The following is a 12330-nucleotide window of genomic DNA, read 5'->3' as shown; positions in this document are numbered from 1 at the left end:
TTGTCTTATCTCTGAAAAGGTCAATGCTAGAGTGAAATTGTGACAATTTTAAAATGCCATATATTCTGCAATGTAATTCAGTGGTATTCATTTGTTAAATGGTTTATGCTCTTAAATGTGAAGACTAATAGCTTTATAAGGTGTAAGTAAACAGATACTATAACCTTACCCTTCATTTGGTTACAAACTTTAGTGATTATGCATGTTTTTACGTAAAGCATATATTATAGTCTTAGAGAGTCTGACATTAATTTTTTGTGTCAGCTGTACTTGAATCCAAGTCAATTTCTACTACACAGAAATGTCCACTATAAATTTAAAACAGAAATAGCTTAATGTGGTGGCAGGTGCTTTATCAACTATAATACTTTCAAGAAATTTTGTAACCTATGTACATCTTGCCATTTTTCAGGCTTCTACTCCATGAGCTATTTTATAAAGTCCTAAAAATTTATTTTCTGACATTTTTACTATGTGTTGCTATTATATTCATGGTGTGCCCTTTTGTCCTCCTAAGAGAGAATAATTAGGAACCTCGAACAGCTTTCTTTATTCTTTTTGTCTAACTAATCTTCCATTTTTCACCTTTCCAAACTAAATAGTCTAGTCTTTTTAATCTCTCCTTATACAGTGGCTCTCCTGTGCCCCTAATTTCTCTTCCATTGTTCTCTACACATATTTTGCTATGTCAGTATGAAATGAGGTCACCTAAACCTTGACATTTTTCAAAGTGAGCGTATATAACCCCATTAAGGCTTTTCTCTACTCCTGGGAATTTTTCTTTTCTTTCTTTTGAAATGCGGGAACTATCCTTGTCATAAAGAGCCATCATTGAAGCAGAATTTCATCAGACACCTTCCTAAATGGTGGAATGGGAATGCGCTGCTTGGTAGACTGAAAAGGAATTTTAAACTACTAAAATAATACCTCTACAATTAGTAAGTTTGACATCTTAAATCTGAAGTCCAAATTCCCAGAAACTCTGAATAGGTTACAAGTTGTATACAGAAAAATGCAGTCTAATCATACTCAGGTATCATTTTAATGTGCTCAGGTCATCGTCCCTCTTTTTAATAAAAGTTGGCATGTATCAGAACTCTCAGTAGCACTCCAACAGGATGAACAGACACTTCTTTCTATAACCTGAGTGGTAACCAGGTTCCTGCTTCAAATCTGTTCCTGTCAGATTCAGGGATAGGTACTTTTGGGGGGTGGGGAGAGCAGAGGCTGGGAGAGAATCTTAAGCAGATTCCACGCTCAGTGCGGAGCCTGACATCCAGGTTCAGTCTCACAATCCTGAGATCATGACCTGAGCAGAAATCAAAAGTTGATCGCTTAAGCAACTAAGCTACCCATGTGCAGCCAAGAATAGGTACTTGAACACCAAATCCCATATTAGTCAGCAGAGGTCTTACGAAATGAGGCCTCTCCTGGCTAAACTGTTCCATATTTTTGGAATATCTTATCCATAATCAAAGCACAGAGTGATATAATCTGCTGTGTTTTTAGTTAAGGCCGAAGGTCCACAGAGGAAACATATTTTACAAACCCAGTACCATAGCACCTGAACTTTTCATCATTTTAAATTGGCTGAGGCATCCAGTGTTTGGAAGAGGAGGCATACTAATAGCATCTGAAACAGGTATAGCATCAATCAAAGGTCACCCATCATGGAGGAAATGGAACCCTCCCTGAGTATGTTTTGCTATGGGAATACGAATAGAGTGAAAGGCTATCTGTATATAGAAATCCCATTTGATAGAAAAAGGAAGAAAGCAAGGTCCCCTGGATGAACTGCTAGGAACCTAACACGCTGAAGTCAACAGTCTTCTTTTTCTTCACAGTTTTGCCCTTGGAAATATATTTTATCTATAAAATAGAGATAAGTGATAAACAATGTAATTCAGTTTGTGTTATCCCTCAGTTGTTAGTTTTTATGTACAGTTAAACGAAAAATAAGTTTAGGTAATCAAATTAAATTTGTACTTTTGATTTGAACTCAACCACAGTATGACAATGCTACTACCAGTGATTTTTCAGACTCTGTGTATGGGAAGCATGCTGCGCCTGAGATGGAAATACGTGGTACATTAGATAGACATCTCCTAAGGATGGTACTTACATGTACTCAGAAGGCCTACTCAGTCAGCCTAAGCTAAGCCTTCGAAACCTTGACCTTTTTGAGTCTGACCACCCTCATCTGCTGGATCCTCTTTTTAGCCCACAGTCTAATGCAATCTTTGAGGCAAGCCTAACACTTTATCCTTTTTACCAACATTATAAGAAAGGATTTATAGGGCGATATAGACCAGGGTATTCAGAGTTGAGGAGCAAGCCTGAAAGAAAACATTGGAGTTTGAGATGAGGGAGGAAAGGACAGAATAATTTTTAAAATACTTTTTCTCGGGCGCCTGGGTGGCTCAGTTGGTTAAGCGACTGCCTTCGGCTCAGGTCATGATCCTGGAGTCCCTGGATCGAGTCCCGCATCAGGCTCCCTGCTCGGCAGGGAGTCTGCTTCTCCCTCTGACCCTCCCCCCTCTCATATGCTCTCTCTTTCATTCTCTCTGTCTCAAATAAATAAATAAAAAATAAAATCTTTAAAAAAAAAAAAAATAAATAAATAAAATACTTTTTCTCCTCTTCCACAAACAAGAAGAAACAATTTTGTGAATGACACATTAGTTCCTAGAAAAAACTTTCAGAGGAAATTATATTTACTTCTTGGGGTTTTTTTTTGGTTTTGCTCTTGGGGGGAGGGGTCACCCAAAAAATGGTTTAAGAAAAATGCAAAAGATGCTCTGATAATTTTTACCTGGTTGGAATTGGGACTTCAGCCAGTCCTTGAAGCAACATGGCAGGAGACAACCTGACAAACGCAACTACAGTCCGATCCAAAAACTCCAACTCCCCGACGAGGATGTTCGAAGCCTCAGCACCTGGAGGAATCTTTTTCATAAAATGCAGATCAACCTGAGAGCATCACAAAGTAAAATAAGATAAATCAAAATTTGCTAAATCATATCCTAGCACAGTGCTTCACACATGGTAATCCATCAGTAAATGTAGGTAAAATAAATATAGCTTATATAAATACAATGTACATAAAGTTTTAAGATAGTTAACCATCTCATTTGCCCTTTAAAAATAGTAACTATTTTTTACTTGTATTTTTTTCTGTGTTCTCATAAATAAGGTGAATACTCTAGTTTCTCTATTTCGTGTCTTTAAAAGACGCTTCTTCGGCATCAGCAATCTTGAAATTTTCAGGGAGAAAAACTTTTGTGCTCAAGTAAATGAATATACTTTAATCATAATTTAATTAGTATGCCCCAATAAATTTAGATATTTTATACTACGTTATCTTAATTTTGTGCACATTTCAATTAATACTCAAAATATGCCTATTTCAAAAGAAATGTAACCATGTTTCTCCTTACAGTATGAATTATGACTTTAGTCTTCATCTTTCTTCTAGTTTTTCTATATCCTTCACATTCTATACTTGGCCTGATCATTCTTCAATTTTAATTTCTCATCAGAAATTAGAATTTAGATATAGCAGAGTAAAGAAAACAATAAAGGTATTAACATTTGAAGTTGCTGAAGAGCCATAGTTAAATTTCTGATATGAGATGTCTGTGATGGAAATGAACACACACAAAACAAAAGCGATCATTAACAAGAAGAAATGCTGAAAAGGTGAATTCTGGAAAATGACTGTAAAACATTCTTAAGAGTAAATATCAATTTTTATGCACAAGGCCTCAGTAAAAACCAAATAGTGACTCTATGGTCAATTTCACAAGGCTTATTTCTTGTTTCTAATTCATTTTAGTTGCTTTTTATGGGTATCTGTAGGGAGAATAAGAGTTTATCTGCTGTGGTAATTGGTTTTATGCTCTCATGTTAATGAAATGGGGGCCAAAGGTCAAAGTCGGGATAGCCAAGGGAGAGAGAAAAGAGCTCTGGTAAATATAGGTGAGGTTAAGAAGATTTTTTTCTTTTGCAAATTTAATGATTTGAGATTTTTTTCCAAGAAGTTTAAAATGAAAAAAATTGCAACTTTTAGAATGAATACCTTAGGAAGTCCATAGCCAGACTGTAGTGACTACGTTAAATATGTTACTTTTGGAAATCAAGACCTCAACATAGCTAGTTAGAAGGTTTATAACTACCTAATTTTTCTGTAAGATAAGGGTGCCATAAAACATAAATCCTATTATATGAAGTACACATTTAGCACAAGGATTAAACATAAAAATAATCTGCAGTACTCCACTAAAAACATGAAATAGAACCAAGGTTTTATTTTAAAGAAAAAAAATGATTTAACAAAACAAAACTGCCTATAAAATTTATGACAAATATTATAAATTCTAAAGTTTTTATTCTACAAAAATACTTCCAAATATAAATTTGTAAACTCATAAAACATATACATTGGGATATTACATGGTAAATATTTTCCTTTTATGGAATCTAACTTTTTAATTTATAGATACAAAGTATTTATTTACCTTAATAATAGAAGGTTAAATTTCATGGGAATTATTATCATATTTTCATTTTTATTTTTGTAGCTAGAAGAAATGCACACATTGAAAATGCTTTAAATTAGTAATGTTTTACAATTTTACAATAACGCATAAATTTTTAAGAAGAGAATAAAAGATTACCTATATACTATTAGTCCTGTGAGAAAAGCATAATATATCTTCATAAGTCTTTTAGGGCCTTTTTCCCCCCAGTGGAAATAACAATTATACAATATTAATACACTGGAACAAAATTTAAAGTGAGAAAACAGCTTTTTTAGAAAATTTATAATTGATAAATATGAATTATATTGGTAATACCTGTCATAACTTTACTGAGAAATTTAAATTCTACCCAAAAAACTCTCTATAAACTCATTTACTGCTTGACAAATGCTATAGCCTCAACTATTGACGTCTGTGCCTCAGTCTGGTGGCAGTCATACAAATAAATGCTTTAAGAGGCCATTTAATTAAATCAAGGAATACATAGTGTGCTAAAATAGTCTAATTTTACAAAAGTAAATATATGATCCTAGCATTTGAAATTTTTGCATTACATAATACCTAATATATCATCGATTTATATCTGTTATTTAGAAAAAGCATAATTTCATGTTTAGCAAATTTGTCTTTTGATTTAAAATGTAATAATTTATAGTTAAATAATATCTATATGGAATAGCCATTATATTATACTCATTACATTATATAATTCTTGGAGTAGTCATATATTTGGGAGTAATAGATCATATAATACATTATCTAATTATATTATTATATTATACAATTATACGTTATATTGTTCTTGCATTAGCCCTGTATTTTTGTATTTGTGCTAATATATTATTCAGAAGAACCCTGACAATCTAACTACCTTTTAATATAACAAAAGATCATATTTAAGAACCACAATTTAACCTTTTATAAAATTACAAATACCTAAAACTGCTCTGAAGAACTAGGCTAAATTATACCTCTAAGACAATCTTTATGTGGACTCGAGCAGTTGGAATGAACATAAAGAAACCAGAATTTTCTGGTTCTCTGAAGAAGAACTTGAAGAAATCAAGGCATATACTCTTATGAATATGGATTCACACTCATGCTTCTGGGCTCTCTAGACCTTTAAGCTAAGAAGAGAAAGCTTTATTCTGGGCATTTGGTACTTAAGCTGCAGGTGAGAAACAGATATATCTCTAGGGAACAAGGCTAGACAGAAGATCATGGCAGAACAAGAAGTGTCTGGACAAGCCACATGCTGAGATGTGAAGGAAACAGTGATGGGACTTTGGGAGAAAGTTTAAGTCCTAAGCCCATTATAGAAAGTACAAGAAAATTAATAGGGATTCTCTGGGGAGATATGGTGTTGTGACACTAACCAGCCAGTGACCTTGAGCAGCTCTCTTACTCTCTCTGGGATTCAGCTTTCTCACTTTCTAAATGAGAAGATTTCTAAGGTTTCCTATAGTTCAAGGATTTAAAAATCCACTCATTGTAATATGTTTCACATACTAAAGATAGATGCAGAAGAAAGTTCCTTCTACATAGAAAATAACGTGAAGTCTTCTTTGGGTCATTTGAAATAAGAGAAACACCACCAACATCTGGGAAATACTAAAATAGCCATCTTCTACATGGCAGTTTAAAAAACAAAAAGATATAGAGTGTTTTGACACCTCTGCTTTTTAAAAGCATTATGGGAAGCAAAAACCTGACAACTCAGATTATATTCAAAAACATTCCTCAAATTAATAGATTTGATGAGCTTATCTATTGGAAGGGTTAAAAATATGTAGATTGAAGGTACCTAGGATACAGTATTGAGTCACATGAAATGAATAAAGACTTTTTTCCCCCCTTAACATCTCAAAATTCTACTCGGGTTTGGAATCTACATATTAAAGCTTAAATATTAACATAGCCAAAGTAACCTGGAGACTAGCTGAGCTTTCATATATTCACTACCAAACTGAAATCATCAGAGCTAAAATCCCTTAACTTGTGTATCTGTAAAATCTGGCACTAAATTTGTCTCCATAATGATGGATCGCATTTGTTCTTTTCAAACCCCATTGCCCTGCCCTCCCAGGTTTTCAGGTAAGAAGTATTACTTGGAAAAAAAGTTCCAGAACTAAAGGCTTAAATTACATTAAATCTCATAGGATTCATTCAACAAATACATCCCAAGCACCATTCAAGGCACTAGACATCCAGGCGAGACCAACATATATTAAATTCTGGTCTAGTATTTTTGATATATTTCCCCTAATATTAGCAACAACAGTGACAATAATAATAACCACTTTTTATTGAATATCTGCTATATACTCAGGACTCTGCCAGGCTCTCTCTATATATTACCTAATTTAATCTTTGCAACAAAATTGGAAATAGGTAATATTGTTCTTATTTTGCGTATGAGAAAGCTGAGGTTCAGAGAACTTCTCCAAAATCAGATAGCTTATAAATGCTAGAGTTAGGATTCAAGATCTGATGTTCTTTCTCAAAAGCCATGTTCTTTCCAATGTGCCATGACATGGACAAGAGACTGGGGAATAGAGATGGTGGGCACTGAGTAGAGGGCTATAGAAATTTCACTTGCCTGTTAAAAGATGAAAAGGACCAGTGATTGGAAATGCCATAAGGAAGACAAGGATTAAAGGAAAGATACATATTTTTCTCTCTTCTGTAGTTCTAATTGTTTGGGGGGACCTGAAGATAAGACTACTCCCCCCAACTGACAGTATTCATTTTCTTTCAGATGTAATAAAGCATTTGTGAAGGCTGTAAAGGTAGGTCAGAGAACTAAAAGAAAAATGATATGGAGATATAAAATTCAGTGTCAAGGGGTTATATCCTTTAAAAAAGTTAAAAGGTAGTTTATTTCAAAGGATGTGATGCATTATCATTGTTTTTGAGAGTGTTAAATGTGCCCTTGTTATACTGTTAGTGCCTGCATAAGTAAGTTAGCAACTTTTTATGTCATTGTTTTTAAGATATTGTTTCAAATGAAGAATTTCAGAAATTAAATGTATGGCAGCTTGCGACAATTTTATTCCAACTTGCAGATGAATGAAGATGTAATGCTTTAAAAAGATATGTTTTTTTGGAGTGGCAAATGGAAGAATACATTTGAACCGGCTTAATATTTGAATCACATGCCTCCATATGGTGAAATGAGCTTTGAACCACTGTAGAAAGACAGCCCAAGTATGCCCTCACCTCTCTCTCTTGCTGGTGTGGAGGTCCTTTTTCATGCCTTTGTTTCATCCCACAGGGACTAGTATGCCCCTTTTGTTGGCCTCCCAGTCCCTGCACGCATAATTAACAGACTTAAGCTGGTACACCGTGCTCCCACGGAGACTCCACCAGGCACCAGAGGGATAACATGCACATGACTAGCCCTAGACCATTTAGGCACTGGCAGAGGCATTCTGAAACAGCAACAAGGAGCTGATCGCCATTAATCTTCAGAAGCTCGATGCAGGCAACTTCTACTCTGCCTCCCATTCCCACCTCCTCCCACCGTTACAGTCATTGCCAGTGCTAAGTGCTTTCAGTGGGGGAAAATCACTCTTGGTTACTACTGTTTCAGCCACTCAGATAAAGAGAATTGTTGACCCTCTTTATTGTTCATCAATATGGAAACTCCTCTTTCCTGGTCAAGTGTTAGTTTGCCATAGCCTACGAGAGCACATATACACTGTCAGGAATTTCCTAACCAAAGTCACATGTATTCTATTTTCTTAGAACATGTTCAAGTAAATGATCTCATTTGAATTGTCTCTATTTAGATGTATCCCTCAACAGAATCAGTTGTTATTAAATTTTTTTCAAAACTCTGTTCAGTCTTATCAGGTCTAGTGTTTCCTTACACTAAGGCCTTCCTCAATTACAATTAAGTTTATATCATATGGTTTGTTTTTCCACAGATAGAAGAAAAATGATTTTGGAAAAAAAAAAAACTAGCAATCGTTTTAAACAATAAACTTCTGTTAAATTTTCTGTGAAGTCCAGCTATCCTGTTTTTCTGGAAGAGATACATTATACCAAGTGGCTGAAACCTGAAGACTATACATAAATCTTACACATTTGGTTTTGTGAATAAGCAAAACGTTACATGTGAACTTAAATGCTAACATCATCTATAACAGTATCAAGCTTTGGCTAAGAAACAAAAAAAAGTGCATGCAAAAAGTTGTGTCAACACCTCTTAAAATGGGTAGTAATTTCTAGTAATAACTCAGTGGCTTACTTAAATGAGAGAGAAAAGCTTACCTTGCTAAAGTCAACAGTGCTGTTTTCTCTGCTCACATCATTTTTATTTTCAACACAGGCTGGAGCAGACTGAGGAGAAACAACCTGACCTGCTAAAAGAAATTGTTATTACAGAATACAAACAATTACTTACATAATTCTAGACAGATTGAGTGAAATATGAATTAATCTAGGCTAACATAGTTTTCTTAATGAGTTTATGAGGTAAGCATGAAGGGTCAAGATAAATAGATCTATATCAATACAAATACTCTTATTTGTCAGTTACAGATAGAAATGGGAGAATTCAGTCAAGGAAAAAAAAGCCAATTGTCAGATTAAAACTCCATAGCTAAGTGGTTATTCTCTATGAAGAAGATCATCTACAAAATATTTAAATCTAATCATGGTTTTGAAACATCATTGATTTCTAAATTTCATCCCAAACTAATGACATATATATGACATGTATATATATATGACAAGATAGATATCTATGATTTAAGCTCAACCTGAAGAATTAAAAATGTATTTTTTTAAAAGGGCAAATATTTATCTGAATATTTATTCAGATATATTTGAATACACAGCATATTTATAGCTTCTATTGCATCTGAAGAAAACAGACAATGACAAAAAAATGCTTTGACAAAAACTTCTAGAGATTTCTATATGACAGGGGCAGTTAGAAATACCTTTCCCTTACACAGTACAGACCCTGTGAATATGATTTTATCCTTGTTACTCTTCAATTATGTAAGTATACTGATATTGCCCTGCATGAGAAAAGACCAATAAACTTGAATTGCATTAGTTTTCCATTAACACTAACCAGCAACTTAATTACTTTGTAGTCTTTTCCCCATTAGAGGGAAGATTATGATATTAGTTAAATGGACAGTAGAGGTGGGGATGTGACAATGGGTAATTAAATTCCACTATTCACAAAATACGAAACATCTTTTTCAATCACAGCTTATCTGAAATCTGTCCATATTCAGCAATTAAGTGTTAAAATTAACAAGCTCTGCTTACTTTCACTTGCATCTTTCTTTTTCCCTAACCTCCCCCCCTCCTCACTTACTACTTTTGCTGTGAAATGAGTAATGGCAACCCAGGTTTGACCATAGTTATGACCATTACTCAGTGACCCCAAGTTACTACTCTTACTCGCCTCAGCCTTAGACAGAAATACTCTCTCGTCTCTCTGCCTGCTTCTTCTCTGTACCCTACCTAAATCCCAATTTTATTCAAAGTTCAGCTTTAGTTTCATCTCCACTTACTAGAATCTGTACTTATCCGACCTTCTCTAAACTATTAGCGTATATACAAATAGAACCTTTTCTTTAAATTCTCTCCTGAAATCCCACTTATTCTTTGTTACCTAGAAATTACCAAGTATGACTTAAAATACTAATAATTTGCTTTCAAATATTAACTATAATTTTGCTGTTGGAATGATTAAGCTTCTCAGGCAGGGGTCGTTTATTTGTAAGTACAATTTTGTTATGTTTTAAAATTGTTATATTACCAGAAAGTAATGGATTTAAGATTCTTCCAAAACTTCAATATTTCTCTGCTTTCACTACACAAAGTAAAATAATACATTTGGTGAAGATTTAAAAATGAATTTTTATTTTTAATTTTTATTTTTTATTATTATTATGTTCAATTAGCCAGCATATTAAAAATGAATTTTTAAAGTAAATTTACCTCCAACCATGTGCACAAATTCTGATTATATCATATTCCAAGACATACATGAGCTTCAGAGAAATGATAGACGTAAACTGCATCAGTTATTTTCATTCTCCCATTTCTAACCACCATGTGCGGCTATGACTGTGAACTGTTCATTAGCAGCCATTTCATTTATCATTCTCAAAATAATAACTGTAATTTTAAAAAAACCTTTTACATAATGCATTTGTGCTACTAACAGATGTCTTCAATCACCAGTTTCACATCATTTCTCCATATTTTCATGAATTAGAACATTAGATTTATTTAAACTTAAATTTACTGAATGTTCCGTTAAAATTGAGTGGTGAAATTCAAGGCGTGGAAAAATTAAATAAACATATATTGGCTTTCTTATAATAATTTATTTCATGTGATATAAACCTACATGGAAGGACAATTATTTAATTTGGTCAGCAAATACAAACAAAAAGAGAATCAACCCAATGCAAAATCACCCACTTTGAAGAGATTTAATTGGATAGAAAATATGCCATAACTTAAAATCTGAAGAAATTGGATAGCCTGTGTTTTCATATATATACTTTAAAAGCAGAATATTTTATAAATTACCTTCAGCTCATGTGCTATCTTTAAAACATTGGCACTTGCATTTCCTCTTGTAAATATTAACACTTTGAGATTTATTGTTCTATTCTATTCTTGTTCTAAGATGATGAAAATATTACAAAATATTACCTCATAAAGGTGATAATCAGGAAGAGATTTGAAATCTATCTTTATGAATATTTTAAGTGATATGAATAAGGACCTAGTGGAGAGTACTTAACTAGCAGAAGACATAGGAAGTGATAGGAAATTTCTTGCAAGTTCTAAATTCTAGAGATGTGAATAGAATGTATGCTAATATAAGAGAAAGGCATTCAAACTATCAACCTATGCTATAGAAATATAAGCCACAAATTTGATATGTTTTATATTTCAGAGGTAATAGTTAAATAATAGAGGTAATTATTAGTAATAAATATATTTAATCACATCAGTCCTGCAAAGTTTAAAGAGAACTCCAAATTTTATTTCTTAATATGTACATTAATTTGTTAAAATGAAACAATAGGCATTAAATGTTTGTATCTTCAAGGTAGTTTCTGAAAACTTAGCAGGATGCAGAAAAATACATAGATACTATTATTTAATATTTAAACTGACAAGTTTGGTTTAGGTTATTTTGAAAAAATAGAAGTCTTTAAGGGGCTTAAAATTGTATGTGTTATATATCTAGTTCTAGCTAATATATTAATATATATATATATATATAACTAAATCATGAAGCGTAGTCTTTTGGATGACCAAAAATTCCATAAATTAAAATAAATTTTATGACTTAGTCTTTGTCTTTGTAAACTGATCTCTTTAGTTTTTTCCAAAAATTACTGCCTTTCAGAAGGGGATGGGCTTGGATTTCAAAACAACTTTTATTAACTTAAATACTTTTATATAAGAAGAATCAGTAAATACAGATTTTGAAAGGGCATCCCTTATCTTCTCTCTGATGTTTAAAACAATAGTAATTCGTGGAATGCCAATTTTCAGGTATAGGATTTTACCTTCAACCAAAAGTGAGAGTATTTTTTCTAATAGAATAACAAAGAATTTGTTAGGATATTTTTCCCTCCAGGAGAAAATGGTATAATGTTAGGATTTAGCATTCACATATATGTGTGGAAGCTTTATGAATGCTAATTTTCATGATGCTCTTTCTAATCATGATGCCACAATGCTTTGGAACTTACATATTTTTATCTATTTCTTTATATTACCTTCATTTTACCCA

At 33.0% G+C, this 12330-nt stretch overlaps 1 protein-coding gene across 3 annotated transcripts in view; it reads right to left on the bottom strand.

Moving 5' to 3' along the window:
- Window positions 1-12330, bottom strand: part of SLC4A10 (solute carrier family 4 member 10) — a 306787-nt gene that overhangs the window by 95395 nt on the left and 199062 nt on the right. The window contains exons 7-9 of one of the 3 annotated variants that reach the window (XM_045868750.2): window positions 8817-8908; window positions 7761-7850; window positions 2813-2970 (exon numbers count right to left, since the gene is read on the bottom strand). In XM_045868750.2, coding sequence (XP_045724706.1) covers window positions 2813-2970; window positions 7761-7850; window positions 8817-8908 — 340 coding nt within the window. The remainder of the gene's footprint in view (window positions 1-2812; window positions 2971-7760; window positions 7851-8816; window positions 8909-12330) is intronic. The other 2 variants (XM_045868752.2, XM_045868751.2) reach the window with 2 other exon arrangements.

The sequence above is a fragment of the Mirounga angustirostris genome, unplaced genomic scaffold (genome assembly GCF_029215605.1).
Source record: "Mirounga angustirostris isolate CCGP_5_RB_7025 unplaced genomic scaffold, mMirAng1.0.hap1 SCAF_3, whole genome shotgun sequence".
In the NCBI taxonomy this organism is placed as follows: domain Eukaryota; kingdom Metazoa; phylum Chordata; class Mammalia; order Carnivora; family Phocidae; genus Mirounga; species Mirounga angustirostris.
This window is presented reverse-complemented; position numbering and strand designations above follow the sequence as displayed.